This window comes from Aethalodelphis obliquidens, unplaced genomic scaffold, assembly GCF_003676395.1.
Source record: "Aethalodelphis obliquidens isolate GAN/ISIS:26980383/991018 unplaced genomic scaffold, ASM367639v1 scaffold21, whole genome shotgun sequence".
Lineage (NCBI taxonomy): Eukaryota > Metazoa > Chordata > Mammalia > Artiodactyla > Delphinidae > Aethalodelphis > Aethalodelphis obliquidens.
The window spans coordinates 17,772,123-17,792,497 of NW_020837965.1; the positions used below are offsets into that span (position 1 = coordinate 17,772,123).

Below are 20,375 nucleotides of genomic sequence, written 5' to 3' on the forward strand. Positions count from 1 at the left end.
ATTTGAGATCAGGATTTTATTTAGGATTTGATTTTGGTATATGTACTGCCGAAGCGAGCATAAGGATTTGATCTGGGGAAGCAAAATACCAAAAGTTGTCAAAATGTCAAAAGGTTTGGACACTTAATTAACCAGGATGACAGGTCACTATGAAATGATCCTTAGTTATTCATTTAACCAAAATGGCAATACAGATATCAAAAGTAAATATGGGATCTAACATAATTTAAAATTGAGAAGACTCGGTTCTTTTAAATAATTGAGGACATGATGAAGACATGTTCCCCCCCTCCCCACACACAGTTCCTTTACAACTTCATATTTTCATTCAGGTTTTTGTCCTTCACTTTCCTCTTTCTCATCTGAAAGCCTTCACACAACCTCTAAACCACTATTGATACCTTAGGACAGAATCACAATCTTTTCCCTTGACAAGAACACCCCTCATTCCTTGAATATTTTGCATAAAGAGGTTTTTCCTTCATCCTTATTATTTCTAGAAGTTTCATTTATATATTGATTATAATTTTCAACACTTAATAACCTCTATTTTTCCACGAAGACCAGGAAGTAAACAATTGTGAATTGCTTGTCACATACCAGCATTTTGTAGCATACTAGCAAATTTTATGATTATACCATCTCATAACTTCTAGAGGATATGCTTCTTCATAGTATAATTTCTCAGAGTGGCAAATGAACACATTTATTAACAGATCCAAACAGCTTTAGCTCTCTGTAAAAATAAGAAGCCAAAAGTAGATAAAATTAAACTTATATTCAGTAGTTAATGTTTTGGTGTTTTATCTTATTTAGAAATGATCTAGATATTCAATGAATATCTATTATTTAACTCAATATAAATTTAATTTCAGGTTACCAAAAAGATTTTGGAACCTACTTCTAAGAAGACATATTATAACACACAATTACTGTTGAAATAAAGCTTGTCATAATAATAATTTAATTTGATTAAAATGGAATCTATAAATTTTATAATCTTAAACCTCTAGTAAATATAATATGAGCTTATTTGACTAGTAAACCCACGTCGAATAAAAATGTATGCTCATATCATACTCAGTGCTGATAACTCAGAAGATGCAGCTGTTTTTATTAAACCAACAGTATTAAAATAGTCTTATTTATCAAAGATTTACACAAATTGTTACTGAACTCAGATTTGGCTGCTCACTTCTCAAAAGCCAATACTTGAGAGGCAAGTATTTGTAGAAAGGAAAGTTGCTTTAATTAGAAAAGCCAGCAATCTGAAGAGGTGAACTCATGTCCCAAGACCAAGTTGGAAGATTGTGCTCATCCATGACAGTTTTTTTTTTTTTTTTTTTTTTGCGGTACGCGGGCCTCTCACTATTGTGGTCTCTCCCGTTGCGGAGCACAGGCTCCGGACGCGCAGGCCCAGCGGCCATGGCTCACGGGCCCAGCCGCTCCGCGGCATGTGGGATCTTCCCAGACCGGGGCACAAACCTGCGTCCCCTGCATCGACAGGCGGACTCTCAACCACTGCACCACCAGGGAAGCCCCATGACAATTTTTAAAAGGAAAAAGGGGAAAGAATCTCTGAATCACTGAGGCAGGAAGTTGGGTTCTGCATCATTCCCCGTTGGGTGCAGACTGGCTGACTCTTTCTTCAGATGTTATATTGCCTGCGTGATCTGCCTGCAGGATTGCTAAGGGGGCTGCTGGGGGTAGAGAGCTTGTTATTCTTTAACTCCTTAATTCTTCATTCTTGCTTCTTTTAATCCAGGAGAAGAATCCACAGGTTAGGCAAGGCATGGTGTGCACTCAGGAGAGCATAAGTCAGGAGTTAGGTTAAATTGTCTAGTGATCTCGTTCCTATAAGGTTTGAGGGGAACAGAAATAGGCAAACAGGAAAAGGGGCAAAAGAGCTGCTTACAAATCCCCACTTTTCAGACATCATTCCATTTCTGTGGGATTAGGGGTGAAGGTCTGTTCTCTGTAACTTCTTCATGCTGACATAGGGCACTGTATTCTCAGAGTGAAAGATGTCAACATGGGTCTATAGCATTTCTTTGCTGACAATTTTACTTGCCCACTTATATATATGGGCAGAGCAAGCTATAATTATTTTGATGCCCACAAAGATATAGATTATTATGAGCAATAATGTTAATCCCATTCTTTTGAGGCCAGTTCTTAGAAATGTACTAGCCGTAGATTCAGTACTGCTCAAGTGGAGCACCTTATGTCATGGCTACAGTCTGGTCATCATGCAGTCAGCTTTTCCCCTCTGGTGGCAGTTAGAGTATCTGTAAAACAGCTCAGGAATGTGCACCAGACACTGAAAGATTCTGTGACTCTCTAGTCCTAATCATTAACTGCTTGAGCCTGCTTTTTGGTGACTCAGGGAGGCCTGGGAGACTTCAGCTTTTCTACAAACAAGAGGCAGGGGACATAGAGGGGCCTTTGTACTTGGGGGTGGGGTGGGGGCTCAAGGTTCTGCTCAGTTTCAAAATCACATGAACTTGAAAAACATTTGGGTTGCTTCCTATATTTCTGAGAGTTTGGGGAATATTTAAATTTATTTTTTCTTTTAGTTTTATTGATCTTTGCTATTGTTTTCTTTGTTTCTATTTCATTTATTTCCACTCTGATCTTTATGATTTCTTTCCTTCTGCTAACTTTGGGTTTTGTTTGTTCTTCTTTCTCTAGTTCCTTTAGGTGTAAGGTTAGATTGTTTGAGATTTTTCTTGTTTCCTGAGGTAGGCTTGTATAGCTATAAACTTCCCTCTTAGAACTGCTTTTGCCACATCCCGTAGGTTTTGGATCGTCGTGTTTTCATTGTCATGTGTCTCTAGGTATTTTTTGATTTCCTCTTTGATTTCTTCAGTGATCTCTTGGTTATTTAGTAACATATTGTGTAGCCTCCATGTGTTTGTGTTTTTTACTTTTTTTTCCTGTAACTCATTTCTAATCTCATAGCGTTGTAGTCAGAAAAGATGCTTGATAAGATTTCAATTTTCTTAAATTTACTGAGGCTTGATTTGTGACCCAAGAAGTGATCTATCCTGGAGAATGTTCCGTGTGCACTTGAGAAGAAAGTGTAACCTGCTGTTGTTGGATGGAATGTCCTATAAATATCAATTAAATCTATCTGATCTATTGTGTCATTTAAAGCTTCTGTTTCCTTATTTATTTTCATTTTGGATGATCTGTCCATTGGTGTAAGTGAGGTGTTAAAGTCCCCCACTATTATTGTGTTACTGTCGATTTCCTGTGTTATAGCTGTTAGCAGTTGCCTTATGTATTGAGGTGCTCCTATGTTGGGTGCATATATATTTATAATTGTTATATCTTCTTCTTGGATTGATCCCTTGATCATTATGTAGTGTCCTTCCTTGTCTCTTGTAACATTCTTTATTTTAAAGTCTATTTTATCTGATATGAGTATTGCTACTCCAGCTTTCTTTTGGTTTCCATTTGCATGGAATATCTTTTTCCATCCCCTCACTTTCAGTCTGTATGTGTCCCTAGGTGTGAAGTGGGTCTCTTGTAGACAGCATATATATGGGTCTTGTTTTTGTATCCATTCAGCAAGCCTGTGTCTTTTGGTTGGAGCATTTAATCCACTCACATTTAAGGTAATTATCGATATGTATGTTCCTATGACCATTTTCTTAATTGTTTCGGGTTTGTTTTTGTAGGTCCTTTTCTTCTCTTGTGTTTCCCACTTAGAGAAGTTCCTTTAGCATTTGTTGTAGAGCTGGTTTTGTGGTGCTGAATTCTCTTAGCTTTTGCTTGTCTGTAAAGCTTTTGATTTCTCCATCGAATCTGAATGAGATCTTGTGTGAGTAATGAATCTGAATGAATCTGAATGAGATCTTGAGTAGAGTAATCTTGGTTGTAGGTTCTTCCCTTTCATCACTTTAAGTGTATCGTGCCACTCCCTTCTGGCTTGTAGAGTTTCTGCTGAGAAATCAGCTGTTAACCTATGGGAGTTCCCTTGTATGTTATTTGTCATTTTTCTCTTGCTGCTTTGTCTTTAATTTTTGTCAGTTTGATTACTATGTGTCTCCGCATGTTTCTCCTTGGGTTTATCCTGTGTGGGACTCTCTGTGCTTCGTGGACTTGGGTGGCTATTTCCTTTCCCATGTTTGGGAAGTTTTCGACTATAATCTCTTCAGATATTTTCTCGGGTCCTTTCTCTCTCTCTTCTCCTTCTGGGACCCCTTTAATGCGAATGTAGCTGCGTTGAATGTTGTCCCAGAGGTCTCTTAGGCTGTCTTCATTTCTTTTCATTCTTTTTTCTTTATTCTGTTGCGCAGCAGTGAATCCCACCATTCTCTCTTCCAGGTCACTTATCCGTTCTTCTGCCTCAGTTATTCTGCTATTGCTTCCTTCTCCTGTAGTTTTCATTTCAGTTATTGTATTGTTCATCTCTGTTTGTTTGTTCTTTAATTCTTCTAGGTCTCTGTTAAACATTTCTTGCATCTTCTCGATCTTTGCCTCCATTGTTTTTCCGAGGTCCTGGATCATCTTCACTATCATTATTCTGAATTCTTTTTCTGAAAGGTTGCCTATCTCCACTTCACTTAGTTGTTTTTCTGGGGTTTCATCTTGTTCCTTCATCTGGTACATAGCCCTCTGCCTTTGCATCTTGTCTATCTTTCTGTGAATGTGGTTTTTGTTCCACAGGCTGCAGGATTATAATTCTTCTTGCTTCTGCTGTCTGCCCTCTGGTGGATAAGGCTATCTAAGAGGCTTGTGCGAGTTTCCTGATGGGAGGGACTGGAGGAATATTTAATTTTTAAAAGCTCTTATTTTTTTAAAGCCCATTTAGAATAGAGATCTTTTAAGGTGTTTTATAAATAATTTGGCAAAACCATCCAGAGGAAGAAAATACCATATATACATACCATACATATATAAACTTGCAGGCAGACACAAATACAGACCTTATAGAAAATACAGACCTAATACAAAACTCACTAGTTTATATAAGAGCTGGTTTTCATCTTTACCTCACTTTTATTCAAATTATGTTTCTAGCAGATGGACCAAGTTGTTAGTTAATCTGTTCTATATAGGGTTAAAGTTTTTAAGCAATATTTGTAGGGGGAGACCCTTAAGAGCTTTTTATTTGCCCTGATATATAATCTGATGGAGGCTGTGATTCAGCCTAAGACAGTTGTTTTAGTTGACTAAGAAGGTACTTTTTAAAGGCTGGAGTGTGCTAAGGAAAAAGGCATTGGAGGTTTGTTAAGGGCAGTGTTAAGTGATGCTTATCAGGAGGAGAAATAAATTTCTCCTATTTTATGAGAGGAGGCAATAGTACAAATAAAAGCAAGGCACCCCTTAGAGAGCCACAGTTAATTCCTTGAACATTTGCATTTTAAAGAGTTGATTCTCAAGTCCTTGAGAAGATAGTGCTGGGTGGTAGAAGATTTAAATGTCAAAGAGGGAGAGAAAGGATGCAAGCTTGTAAGATAACAATCTAAGAAGGTTTTCAAGGGCAGATTTGTCTCTTAACAGGTTTTGACTGGGACAAACAATAAATTCTCTTGGCAGCGTTGAGCTTTTACAAGCAGGCATTTTGAGGAAGTTCATGGGAGGTGGACAAAATTATTTGTGTTGAGAGTCTGAAGTTTTTAACAGGTCCAAGGTGAGGCCTTAGTTGAGAAGAGGACTCAGAGGAGCCTGTCCGAGGAGGCTGGGCCTAAGACAATTGCTGTTTAAGTGTTTCTTCTTCTGAAGGGCAGGGCAGTCGCTTTTCCAATGTCCTGACTTTCTACGGTATCTGCAGTCATTTTGAGATGAATAGGGGAGGCTTTGGGGCTGGTAAGAAAGATGGATGAGCTTTGGGGTTCTTCTAGAGCCACAGTTTAGTTTTTGTACATATTCAATTAGTAAGGCAAGACCACTTATTTTTAATTCTTCAAAGAATTAGATGACAGCCTCAATAATAACATTAGGGAGCTGGCCTGCCCATGCAACCACATTACTTTGAAGTAACCTCTTTATATCAGAAACGAGATTTTCAACTAAAGTAGAAAACAAAAGACTCCTATGATCTGAGATGTGTAGATTTAGAGCTGTGTGCCTTTGCAATATTTTTTATAAATTGTGTGACAGAGGTTTTAGGATATATTCCTTTTCTCCAAGTAGATCATTCCATTTTAGCGCAATTAAACTTCTGAGGGAAGGCCTTTATAATGGCTCCTACCAGGCTCTGAATGTCAACCTCCAGCTGGGTCATTCGTAGGAGGGAGGTGGTGGAGGGGGGAGGTTTAGGGTGGGTGTGGATTTTATTTTTCTTTCTAAATCAGATTTCTGTTCTTCAGTTTTGTTAAGGGAGTCTTTTAGGCTAGCTGTGATCCTTTTTTTGGTGTGCTTCTGTCAATCTGATCCTTCCCCATTGGTAAGAGGACATTTATTTAGGGTGAGAACTCTCTAAAATCCTTTTAAACATAAAAACTTTTCCAAATCAAAGGATCCATTGTCTGGTCACTGACAATTTAGTATCTCCATAAGGATACCTGTTCCAAAATGTGACCCAAAACCAACAGGCCTTTATATGGCTTAACCATAAATTAAATAGCCAAGGGGACCTCAGTAATGATACATTCCACAATCGCAACATTATCAGTGGTAGCTCTTCTGAGTCTATGTAACTAACAACAACCCCAGAAATGTAGTCACTTCCTGAAAATGTCTAGTCAATCATCTAGCGTGTTGGCCAATATGATACCAAATAGATATTTCAACTTTAAATGGAGTTTATTTGTTTTGAATAATGTGGAATTCTAGATATAACAATTAAATATTTAAAATTGGATTCATTTAAAATAAGATAGTTTTGGGGCAATTAATCTATGACCAAGGAGGCAAGAATGTACAATGGGGAAAAGACAGCCTCTTCAATAAAGGGTGTTGGGAAAACTAGACATGCAAAAGAATCAAACTGGACTACTTTCTCGCACAGTATACTAAAATAAATTTAAAATGGATTAAAGACTTAAACGTAAGACCTGAAACCATAAAATGTCTAGAGGAAAACATAAGCAGTATGCTCTTTGACCTCAGTCTTAGCAATATTTTTTAGACATGGCCCCTCAAGCAAGGGAAACAAAAGCAAAACTAAGCAAATGGGACTCCATCAAACTAAAAAGCTTTTGCACAGCAAAGGAAACGTTCACAAGAGGAAAAGACCACGTACTGAATGGGAGGAGCTATTTGTAAATGATATATCTGATAAGGGGTTAATATCCAAAATGTACAAAGTACTCATACAACTCTTATAAAAAAATCCGATTAAAATTGACCAGAGGACCTGAATAGACATTTTTCCAAAGAAGACATACAAATGGCCAATAGGCACATGAAAAGATGCTCAACATCACTGATGATCAGGAAATGCAAATCAAAACCACAATGAGATATCACCTCACACCTGTCAGAATGGCTGTTATCAAAAAGATGACAAATAGCAAGTGTTGGTGAGGATGTGGAGAGAAGGGAACCCTCTTGCACTGTTGGTGGGAATGTAAATTGATGCAGCCACTATGGAGAACAGTATGGAGGTTCCTCAAAAAAATTAAAAATAGAGCTACCATATGATCCAGCAACTCCACTTGGGTATTTGTCCAAAGAAAACAAAAACACTAATTAGAAAAGATACATGCATCCCTATGTTCACTGCAGCATTATTTATGATAGACAAGATATGGAAGCAACCTAAGTGTCCATCAATAGATGAATGTATAAAGAAGAAGTGGTACATATATAATGGAATATTACTCAACCATAAAAGAGGATGAAATCTTGCCTTTTGTGACAACATGGATGAACCTACAGGGCATTATGCTAAGTGAAATAAGTCAGATAGAGAAAGACAAATATTGTGTGATTTCACGTATATGTGGAATCTAAAAAAACAAAACAACTGAATAAACACAACAAAACAGAAACAGAGTTATAGATACAAAGAAGAAACAGGTGGTTCCGGGAGGGGAGGAGGGTTAGGGGGAAGAGAGAAATAGGTGAGGGAGATTATGAGGTATAATCTTCCAGTTGCAAAATGAATGGGTCACAGGGATGAAATGTACAGTGTGGGGAATATAGTCAATAACTATATAATATCTTTATATGGTGACAGATGGTAACTAGGCTTATTAGGGTGATCATTTTGAAACATATAGAAATATCAAATCACTATGTCGTGTAACAGGGACTGATATGGTGCTCTAGGTCAATCATACTTCAAAAACGAACAAACAAACTCATAGAAAAAGAGAGCAGATTTGTGGTTACCAGAGGCAGGGAGTGGGGGAAAGGGGAATTAGATGAAGGCAGCTAAAAGGTACAAAATTCCAGTTATAAGATAAATAAGTACCAGGGATATAATGTAAAAACATGATAAATATAATGAACATTGCTGTATGTTACATGTGAAAGTTGTTAAGAGAATAAATCCTAAGAGTTCTCATCACAAGGGAAAAATATCTTTCTATTTCTTTAATTTCGTATCTGTAGTGACGGATGTTCACTAAACTTATTGTGGTAATCGTTTCATGATGTATGTAAGTCAAATCATTATGGTGTACAGTACACTTTAAACTTACACAATGCCGCATGGCAATTATAACTCAATAAAACTGGAAGGAAAAAAATAACATATTTTCCCACAAATCTTGTGTTATACAGTAAAGATCTAGGACCAGTCAACCCTTTGTTACTTTGATACGTATAATAGTAATATAGGATCTTTATTTAAAATCAGAATTACAAACAGAACCTCAGTTTGTAATTTTAAGTTCTTCTGCATTAGAAAATTAATATACTATCTTATTTAGTAAAAAATATAGCTTTTAAAAAAAGTCATGGATTCAACCAGCCTTAGAACATTCTTAGGGAAAAAATTGTGGCAGAATATGCAGCATAGGGGAAAAAAGTACTCTCTGTCCCTTCGTTTCCATATGAAAAATCTTCAATACAAAGTGTACAGTAGTAGAAATCTGTGTTCCTTTGAAACACAGGTATAACTGCACGTATTTGCAATGGGTTTGTCAAACCTTAGAAAAAACGCTCCAATAGCCTGTTCACCCTACTAGGAATAAATCTTTGGAATTTTAATTCATGTGTGATTTGAGAAGTCTGCAGTAGAATAGTTCAAATTCAGTCTGTGATCATTATTTGGACCTATTTGTAACTATGGTTTCTTTTTGGTAACAAAGGGATCCTGGTGGTTTGTAGTTTTTTCCAAATCTTACTCAATATACTTGGCCCAGGTTTCAGATGTAATGGATAGTGGTCTTTGTACCCATTTCATGTAGTATTTCCTTGAGTATAAATGTAACAAGTGCACTTTGTTCTTTTCCCCTGTGGCTGTGGAAATGCCATCAGGTTGGTGGATACTGGGATAAGTCCTGTAGCACAGTGACTCAGTTGAAGGAAGGTCTCAACCGAATCCTCTGCCTGATTCCCTACAATGTGATCAGTCAATCCGTGTGGGAGTGTATCATGCCAGAATGGCTGGAAGCCATCAGAACAGAAGTCCCAGATAATCAGTTAAAAGAATTCAGGGAAGTATTAAGGTGGGTAAGTAGTTTAATGAAGTCACCGTTAATTATGATGTTTAACATTTATCGAGCATGTACTGTGTGCCAGGCACTGTGATAAGCATTTTATATAACCTTATTTACTTTTACATGATCCTACAGAAAAATTGGAAGGTTCAAAATGAAATAGTTGCTATAAATTGTGCTAAGATGATTTGTAATTGTTCAGAAAGGATTTCATTCTTATGGGATAATAAAAAGATACACCATATTGTTTATTTTCAAATGTAATTATGATTTGGATAAAGTGGGAGAAGTACAAAGGGACAGTGTTTTTAGATGCTGGGGAGCAATTCCCTAGAAGTGCAATTCCTTCTGTTAAACCTGATATGAGTATGAACCCCAATGTTATTAACAACTGTATGAATTATTTATATCTATTCCAACGACATAAGCTTTTTCAGTAAAATGAAACATGCTAATAGTTCAGAACACAGACTAAACTGTTTGGCTCCCCAAATAAGATATAGATGGAAATGCAACAGTAGACCCTACTATATGCCCACTGGTCATTTACTTTTGTTGCTCTGCTTTTCAGCAAAATGTTTGACATTGAGCTTTGTCCTCTACCTTTTTCAATGGAAGAGATGTTTGGCTTTATTAGTTGTCGGTTCACAGGATACCCTTCCTCTGTGCAGGAACAAGCTTTACTGTGGCTTCATGTAAGTAAATGATACTTTTGATCATTTTGGGCAATAGTTTTTAGCCTATGAACTTTAGCTCCTTGGGTAGAGGGGCAGAGAGTTATTGCAAAGAATCCTTAAACACGTATGTTTGCTCAGGACTATCTGTAGACTAGTAACTCATATGCATAGACAAATAGCTATATTTCAAATATATTAGCTATAGTTGTGGTTAATAAAATACAAATTTGTGCAATACTATTACTGAATTCATAGTAGCTTTTGGTTCTTATATTTTTTCTATCAATAGATACTAAAAGTGTAATAGCTGTCTTGTGGGATTCTGATAAATTTTTTGATATTAAATAGGTCCTTTACTTGGAAAGGTTGAAAGTTACTGATTTAGGGAGTAGTTCATGCTATTCCCTCAGCCTGGAATGATTTCATTTCCTGTCTCCATATGTGAACTCTAGCTTATTCTTTAAAATTCAGCTCCAAAATTATCTATGAAGTTTTCTCCTATGTCACACCCTTATCTTCCCATTAGAGTTCATTATTCCTTCCCCCAGTATTCATATAGGTTCTCTGTGTAAACTCTATTTCTGTTTAATATTATAGTTAACTTTTATCTCCTTTCCTGATTACAAATGCCTGGAGTGCAGGGTCCAGGTCTTTTTCATTTTTGAATTTATAATTCCCTCATCCTTTCCTCTCAGCATCTGGCACATACTTTATTATTTAGTGTACATTCTTAAAAATGTATTAAATTGAGTTGAATTCCTGTTATAAAATTTGGACAATTTCAGAAAAGGAGGACAGAGTCAATATTTAGATTAGCTATGGATGCAGATACATTTCTGTATCATGGAAGGATGTGATCCCAAAGGCTTTTCAAGTTCTGGAGATGCCTTTCTGGGTTGTAAACTAAAGAATAATATTTTTCATAACTGACAAGTAGTAAAGGGATTTAAAAAAAAAAGTCACTTTTGGGACTCAGAATTTTAACTTTTCATCCCCAAGTAGACTTGCATAAGATAATTTCCATTTTAGCAAAGCCCATCCTTCTACAGATGGCTAGATAGCGCCTCCGTTATTCAGTTATACACCCTTTAGCTGTGCCATCTGGAGGTGAGCAGACAGGCCTGTAAACCTCCAGAGCATAGAGGTTCTCCATAGCTAGAGCAATTACAGCTTATATGTTTTACAGACTGGGCTTTGACACAATTTTGCTTTGAAGACAGAGTGCTTCAAAGCACTCTGTAGTTGAAGGAGGTTTTAAACCTCTGGTCTAACCATTTGGGGAATAGAGTGAACAATATAGTGATTGGCTTGACTCATTTATTAATTAATTATAGAAACATTTATAGAGCTCCTATGTACGAGGCACAGTAGTAGGCAGTAGGATAAAAATGGGATAAGAAATGATCCTTTCCTCATACTTCCTTTTTTCAAGGAACTCACAGTGGGGAGATAGTATCAAATAATCAAATATAATAAAAAGTGATAATTGCTCTAATAAAGGTATGTACAAAGTTTTAAGAAAGCGGAGAAGACAGATGGATTAATTCTGTCTGAAGGCAGGAGGCATCTATTTCTAGAAAATTCATTACAGATAAAGTAACATGATTTTGACAGAAGGGTACCTGAGCTTGCACCAGAGAGCAAGGTCGGATGGGGCATTCAGGTCAGAGTGGGGAAGGATTGGAGGAAGATTGCTCGCAGATTATACTAGTTCAGGAGAAAAGTGATGAACTAAGGCAACAGCAGTGGTATGGAGAGGAGGGGACAGCATCAGGAGATACTTAGAAGTTTTAATAGAAAGAACATGGTGATTTATCGGGTGTGGGGAGTGGAGGAGTGGGAATGTTCAATGATAGCTTTGAATTTTTTAGCATGAATAATTGAGGATGACCGCAGATAGAATATGTGTGAGGCTAAATGTCCTTATGTTCAATAGGTCACCTTAGGGAAAAATGTTAAACATAGTTTTTTTGAATTTTAATGTTTATATTTTGGGGGACATATGCCTTTTTTCCCCAGGTATTATCAGAGTTAGACATCATGGTTCCACTTCAACTATTAATCAGTATGTTTTCTGATGGAGTTAATTCTGTTAAAGAACTGGCAAATCAAAGAAAATCAAGAGTCAGTGAACTGGCAGGGAACCTTGCAGCTCGAAGGGTAATTATTGCCACAATTGTTTTTGTCCTACTTGTTAAGATTTTGAAAACTCTTGTCAATTATAGTGGGCCTTAAAGTCACATCCTCATAAACTGCTCTGAAAATGCTTTCTTCATCCTATCCCACTCACTCTGTTAACCTTTTAAGCACATTAAATAACAGAAAACGCTGTTCTAAGACATGTTTGGTATAGTCTGTAATCAGTAAGTTATTGAGTTTTCATTTTCCTTTGAGTTTTTCTCCTACACATCTCTGCTAGCTACCTTTCATCCTCGATAAACCAAAAAGAGTAGCTTGAGCTTTTGGGGTACTATCCAATTTTGTTTTGTTTTGTTTTCTGGTGAATAAGAATTCTTTACCAGCTAGTGGGCAGATCACTGCTTCACTTTGGGAATGAGCAGTTTGGATATTTTTGTTTGCTTGCTCTTTGTTTTTCCCTACTGTGTTTGGGGAAAAGATGATCAACTAGGGGTGATTGTGAGTGATGTTGTCACTGTAAACTAACTGAGCCCATCTTATTGACCCCTTTGTACCTTTGAGGATGAGAAAATATAGTGTGGTCTACAGTGTACAAGAACTATTGGACATCTGTGATAATTTTTCTATGGAGGACCTGATAAAGTTTCTGCTGTCGTTCTGACGTTCCCAGACCATGATCAGTTTTGGAGAGGTTGACTCTCATCAACGTCTCCAAGGCAGGGACTGTTCTCACCTGTCTCCGTGCCAATCCTCTCCATAACATTTTCCCGGCTGTATGCTGCAGGCCCCCAGTCATGCTACCTGCTCTCTAGGGATTAGAAAATGAGAATATAACATGATCATGGGATCATAGTTTGTATTCAGTGCTTTCTTTTTAAAAAATCATTACTTCTTTCCTCATCTGCCTCATAGGAGCCAGCTGCCAAACATTTATATTTTATTGATTTGTTCAGTAATCTTTAATATTACAGGACACTATTAGCACTTTATACTGTGTAACGTATTCACACTTAATGACATCACAGGATTGTGTGAGGCAGTTGGGAAGAGCTCATGAGCCTCATTTTACAACTACTTAACCTGAGGTTCAGTGAACTGAAGTGATTTGCCATAGATAATGCTATCATTATCCAGGTATTCTGATTCTTAATGGGGGTACTCTTCTTTTTTATTTTAAATATGGTGTTCAAGGAGATTTCTGATCATTAGAGAGATCTTAAAGAGAAAAAAGATGATTTCAGAATGATGTACAGGTATGTCAGTCAGCGTCCTGCTACAGAATTTATCCTGGATGGTTCAAATGAAGAGATTTTAATGGATACTCTGCCTATAGAGTTATGGGAAAGGTTAAGGGAGCGATGGAGTTGGTGAGGCACCCAGGGGCCAGCAGTAGTTCACTAGGAAGCCTTTATACCCCTAGGGCTGAAGGAGCAAGGGAAAATGTTCCTGGGCCTTTTGGGAGCTGAAATTATAAGGAAAGGCTGGCTAGAGGAACTATAGAGGGTGGAGATACTGCCAAAGATGTAGCATCAAAGGAGGCAGGAAGTGGGAAGAAATAACTCCTACTTCTCGCTCCTTCAGCTTCAGGTCTTCCACTGGTGCCTCTCATTAACTGAACCCAACTGGAAGCCAGCCAGCAAGAGGGCCAGGAGAGACTCAGTCCTGGGCATCCTTGGGCATAGAACAGGGCAGAAAAGGGCAGTGAGGGCCTTCTGGGGGGGAAGGATTGGGTTGGCAAATGGAGAATAAACAGTACACCAGGCTTGACATATATTGTTTTTTCATGACAGTTTAATACTTATTATACCCAGAGACCATTTTTCTTTAACCAGTCATGTCAATCTGAGATTCTGTGCTAATGATTTTAAAAGTGATCTTGCGATGCCTGTAAGTTATCATTTTTCAGGTTATGGTTTTAAGTAGATGTAGACAGTTTAGTTTAATTGGAAATGTTTTACGGAATGAAAAATATAATGGCAAAGAGAGCTGCCTTCATTCTTCAGGGTACTTATGTTTCATTCACCTGACAATTAGAAAGTTTAGATATTTTATTTCTTATTTTTATGTTTTGAGAAGATTCATAGGATTTGGAGGTACTAATGCCATTGGCTAAGGAAGGAAATCAGTGTGACAGCTGGAAATACCTTACACAGAGTCCTCAAATATTTTGTACAGCCATTTGAGCTCCTGTGAGTTCACTTATGTGTGTTAATGTTTTTTCTTCTAGGTGAGTGTTGCCTCTGATCCTGGTCGACGAGTTCAGCACAATATGCTGAGTCCATTTCATAGTCCTTTTCAGAGTCCATTTCGGAGTCCTATGCGTAGCCCATTTCGTAGTCCTTTCAAGAATTTTGGACATCAAGGAGGAAGGACTATTGACTTTGATTGTGAAGATGATGAAATGAATCTAAATTGTTTCATCCTCATGTTTGATCTTCTCCTGAAGCAGGTAGCTGAAGCATGAACTTCCTTTAGTTCAGAGGTGAAGAATGAGGGAAAGCATTGTATAGTGATTCTTTCTGTGTGTTGGGCATCTTCACACTTACTGAAATGATGCAGCATCGCTCAAGACATTTCACAAACTTCTATGGGGATTTCCTAAGGAGTCTGAAAAATACTATACGTATGGATAACTTCAATGATGTTGACACATGAGAATGGATATGAATTTTAGAAACACCCTAGCATCATTAGAATTCATTCTGTTGAACAAATTTGGTGAACAAACTGGGTAATGCTGTTCTGGGGAAGAGCAAGGTACAACTCTATAGTGATGGGCTGATTTTAATATATTATATAAATTTATTTTTGAAGTTAATTTTAAAAGAAAAGTTTAAAAAAGGCTTTGGTCAGGAGAACATTTTTTCTTAACTTATTATTTTGAAATAATTTCAGACTTACAGAAAAGTTGCAAGAATAGTACAAAAAATTCCCAAGTACTTTCCCCCAAATTCTCCAGATGTCAACATTTACCACATTTATTTCTCCTCTCTCTCTCTTAATTATGTGTATGTATGAATTGTAGAATTTTTTAATGAACCATTTGAAAGTAAATTGCAAACAGGATATCCCTTTATCCTTAAATACTTCAGAGTATATTTTCTAAGAACTGACATACTTTTACATAGCCAAGTACAGTTATCAAAATCAGGAAATTAATATTGTTATAATATTATTATCTATTATAAACCTTACAGAAATTATTCATTTTAAAAATTGATATAATAATCATACCATATTTATAGCAAAAGTAAAAAGTTATTTTTGACTGAGGACACAATCCAGCATCACTCATTACAATGATTTGTCCTGATTTATTAGTTCTTTAATCTTTGTTTATCTTTCATATTCTTGACATTTCTGAAGAGTACAGTCCAGTTACTTTATAGAATACTTCTCAATTTGAGTTTGTCTGATGTTTCCTTATGAATCAATTTGAGTTAAGCATTTTTGTCAGTCATACCACAGATGTGATGTTATGTTGTTTTCAGTGCATGATATCGGGGGGCACATGACATGATAATGTCCCATTACTGGTGGTAATAACTTGGTTAAGGTGATTTCTGCCAGATTTCTCTACTACAAAGCCACTATTTTCCCCTTTGTAATTAATAACTAACTTGTAGGGAGCTACTTTAAGACAGATTTCCTGTTTTTCATCAGACTTTCACCTTCTAGTTTTAGTATCCATGGATGAGTCATGCCTGAATCAGTTTTTACTCTGTTGGTTACCAAATGATAATATTCTAATTCCATCATTTCTTTTAATTTTTTAGCTGGCATTCTACTGAAGGAACAGGTTCCCTGCCTCTCCCATTTATATATTTATTTGTTTAATCTACTTATACCCGAATGTAGTCATGGATTCTTTTGTTCAGTGGGCTAAAATCTGTTACTATGATTATTTATTTTGAGGCTCATTTCATCCCACATTTGGCCAATGACAGTCTCTTCAAACTGGCTTCTGTGTTCTTTTGACATATTCCCATCATTCTTTGAACACTTCCTTAATGTCTCACATGACAGAATGTTCCAGGCTCATTTTATATTTTCCTAGCCCCAACCCTGGAATCAGCCATTTCTCCAAGGAGTCCTGGTTCCTTTAGTGGATAATGGTATTTAGAAACCAAGATCTGGACACTAGGTGAGGAACAGCATTTTTTAAATGTGTAAAATCTCACAAAGTGATGGCTTTAAAAAAGAACTCTCTTTTAAATGTCCTACATGATTTAAAAAATAATTCCTATTACTTCGTATTGTGTTTATATTCTTTTTAGAAGATTCCATGGAAAGTAATGTATGCTCATGGTCTGTAAGCCTTATCATCTTTAAATAATTTATATTGTCATCAGTTAGTGAAAATTGTCCCCAGTTAGTGTGCCAGTGAAATATTGGACAAAAGGACCAAACTCCTTCTTCTTCTTCTTTTTTTTTTTTTGGCTTTTTTTTGGTATCTTTCAGATGGAGTTACAAGATGATGGGATCACGATGGGCTTAGAGCACAGCTTATCAAAGGACATTATTTCCATTATAAACAATGTCTTCCAAGCCCCCTGGGGGGGCTCCCACACCTGCCAGAAGGAAGAAAAAGCAATTGAGTGTAACTTATGTCAGTCTAGTATTCTCTGCTATCAGCTTGCTTGTGAGCTCCTGGAGAGACTGGCTCCCAAAGAAGAAAGCCGGCTGGTGGTAAGCAGTTGAAGACATGAGATGATCCATGCCTAATGGTAATAAAGACTGCAGTAGATGGTGTAATGGAGTCTTCCTCCAGTATTATCTTATGCTCCATGCTGGGTTATATGTGAGATTGCGTTAAAAGAAAGTTTCCCTGTTCCTTCTGCTAACTCAGGCTCCTGGAAAGAGACGTGAGATGGAGATACATTACACAGAATTCTTGAGTAAGAATTCTTGAGTCTTGAGTTAGGGTTGTAGTATATCCGTTCATACAATTTTCATAAATACAAAGCATTACTGGTGTTCTTGAAATAACTTTTATCACAAAGTTATATTACAAAGTTTAGATAAAAATGAATACTACAAAATATAGACATCAAATATTGAGTAAGTAGATTGGATATGGACACTGAAAATTCCTTGGTCACCTCAGTGTATAAAACCAATTGACTTGATCAACAACCAATAAAGCTTTCATTTCATTTTCTGCTTTTTAAGAAAATTGTTTAAATAGGGAACAGCTAATATATGCCATGAATTATCTACTCCATATATTAGTTATTCCCTGTTTAGCCTATTTTCCATCTAAGATACACACATCACCAAAATACCCACAGAGCATCATAGGTAGATGAACCTGAATCATTTGAGCCGGTGTTCACCATCTTCTCTTTTTCTTCCCCTAATGTTTGTCTAGGTAGAAAGCGACTTCTTTTAAAAAATTCTTTGGAGATGTATAGTATATATGCAGTAAAGTGTTTCTTCAGTTTTTAAATACCTTTCAGCCCACGTAACTCATTAGTCCTACCTGCCACAACATAATATTCCTGTAGTACAGTCTTTTAACACCGTCATTGGGTATATAGTCTAAAGCAGTCACAGTAATAGATGGTTCGAAAACATCGTCTAGCTTAGAGCCTAATCAGGAAGACGTTTACGTAAATGAAAAACCTAAGATGCTCACGATGATCATAGTGAGAAAGAGATGAACAAGATAGCTATGGGAGGACAGAGAGAGGATGAATCTAGGTTAGAGGTGTGATGGGGATAGGCAAGGTCTTTCCGTAGGAGATGTCTGCTGAGCACATATTTGAAGGAGGAGTGGAGTTAATGAGATGAAGGTGATAGGAGAGAAGGACTGCTGAGACCCAGGAAACTCTCTGTTTAAATGATACAGAGGAAAGGGGGTGATGATACACTCAGGAAACTACAAGTAGTTCATCGTTGCTAGAGCAGCGAGGAGGATGGCAAAGGAGTAAAAGGTAGACTCAGTTTTATAGTCACATTTATTAAGGGCTCTGTCTGCCAAACTAAGAGGTAAGGATTTTGTCTTGGCGACAATGGGGGAATCCTGAAGAATTTTAATCAGGGTGGTGATATAATTTGATGAATTTGAGAAATTCTGCCAGTGGAGGAGAGAGATTAGAGAATTTGGAGGCCAGGGACAGGTATCTAGTCAGAAGGTAATGCTGTCACTCAGGGGAGAAACAGGGGAGCCTTAACTAAAGCAATGATGGTGGTGATAAAGAGAAGGTGTGGACCTGACGGATTTTTAGGAAAGAGAATCAACAGCACTTGGTGTTTAGTTAGCGTTTAGCGATGGAAAAGTTGAGGACAAATCCATGTTTTCTGGCTTGGGAGCTGATGATGTTTCCATTTACAGAAAATTATACGTGAGTTATTGGGTGTATGCCGAAGAAAACTGTGTGTATGCAGCAGGAAATTTTTTGCCATATCGAATTTTATGAAACTCAGTTTATAATTTGATTTAGTGTCTTGTTCATGGGTGACCAAGGAACAGGGCCAGCCTCAGCAAAACTGCAAAGTTGGCAAAGATATTCTTCAGAACCTTCCCAGACACCGTTTTAGCACTGGTTTCTTTCTTCTTGGTGTCCTTCGTGTATCCCATCAATCTTTACCTCCTTCTTGCTTTCAGCTGGCTATCAAGTAATTCTTCAAATTACTGGTTAAAGTAATTACTGGTTAAAGTGTTAGCTAAAGAGGATATTTTAAAATTTTATTTATGTAAAAATTTTTTTAATTTAATTTTTATTTTATATTGGAGTATAGTTGATTTACAATGCTGTGTTAGTTTCAGGTGTACAGCAAAGTGATTCAGTTATACATATACATATATCCATTCTTTTTCAGATTCTTGTCCCATATAGGTTATTACAGATCATTGAGCACAGTTCCCTGTGCTATACAGTAGGTCGTTGTTGATTATCTATTTTATATATAGTACTGTGTATATGTTAATCCCAAACTCCTAATTTATCCCTCCCCCAACCTTTCCCCTAAAAGAGGATGATTTTAGAAGAGGATATTTGAAGGTGGGAGTTGAAAGAGAGAATAAAACTGGAATAGGAGGATAACTAGAGATGGATATTTTAAACGGTAGCTATTCCTAGTACATTCTCTCTCTCTCTTTAAATCTTCTTTTTCACCCATTTTTCAGCTTGTTATATATCTATATATAGACATACAGATATAGTGTTAAGTATATTCACATTGTTGTGCAACCAATCTTTTTGTCTTGCAAAATGGAAACTCTATACCCATCAAACAATAATGCCCATTTCTCCCTCCCCTTAACCCCTGGAGACCACCATTTTACTTTCTGTTTCTATGAGTTTGACTCCTGTAGATACCTTATATAAGTGGAATAATCCAATATTTGTCCTTTTTTAACTAAAAATAGAACTACTATATGACCTAGCAATCCTACTACTGGGCATATACCCTGAGAAAACCATAATTCAAAAAGAGTCATGTACCACAATGTTCATTGCAGCTCTATTTACAATAGCCAGGACATGGAAGCAACCTAAGTGTCCATCGACAGATGGATGGATAAAGAAGATGTGGCACATATATATATACAATGGAACATTACTCAGCCATAAAAAGAAATGAAATTGAGTTATTTGTAGTGAGGTGGATGGACTAGAGACTGTCATACAGAGTGAAGTAAGACAGAAAACGATAAACAAATACCGTATGCTAACACATATATGTGGAATCTAAAAAAAAAAAAAAAAGGCTCTGAAGAACCTAGCGGCAGGACAGGAATAAAGACGCAGACGTAGAGAATGGACTTGAGGACATGGGGAGGGGGAAGGGTAAGCTGAGACAAAATGAGAGAGTGGCATGGACATATATACACTACTAAATGTAAAATCATAGCTAGTGGGAAGCAGCCACATAGCACAGGGAGATCAGCTCGGTGCTATGTGTCCATCTAGAGGGGTGGGATAGAGAAGGTGGGAGAGAGACGCAAGAGGGAGGGGATATGGGGATATACATATGCATATAGCTGATT

At 37.0% G+C, this 20,375-nt stretch overlaps 1 protein-coding gene across 3 annotated transcripts in view; it reads left to right on the forward strand.

Moving 5' to 3' along the window:
• Positions 1-20,375, forward strand: part of UNC79 (unc-79 subunit of NALCN channel complex) — a 249,818-nt gene that overhangs the window by 121,858 nt on the left and 107,585 nt on the right. For all 3 annotated transcript variants that reach the window (XM_027120418.1, XM_027120421.1, XM_027120419.1), the window contains 5 exons: positions 9,382-9,572; positions 10,135-10,258; positions 12,260-12,400; positions 14,607-14,828; positions 16,841-17,068. In XM_027120418.1, coding sequence (XP_026976219.1) covers positions 9,382-9,572; positions 10,135-10,258; positions 12,260-12,400; positions 14,607-14,828; positions 16,841-17,068 — 906 coding nt within the window. The remainder of the gene's footprint in view (positions 1-9,381; positions 9,573-10,134; positions 10,259-12,259; positions 12,401-14,606; positions 14,829-16,840; positions 17,069-20,375) is intronic.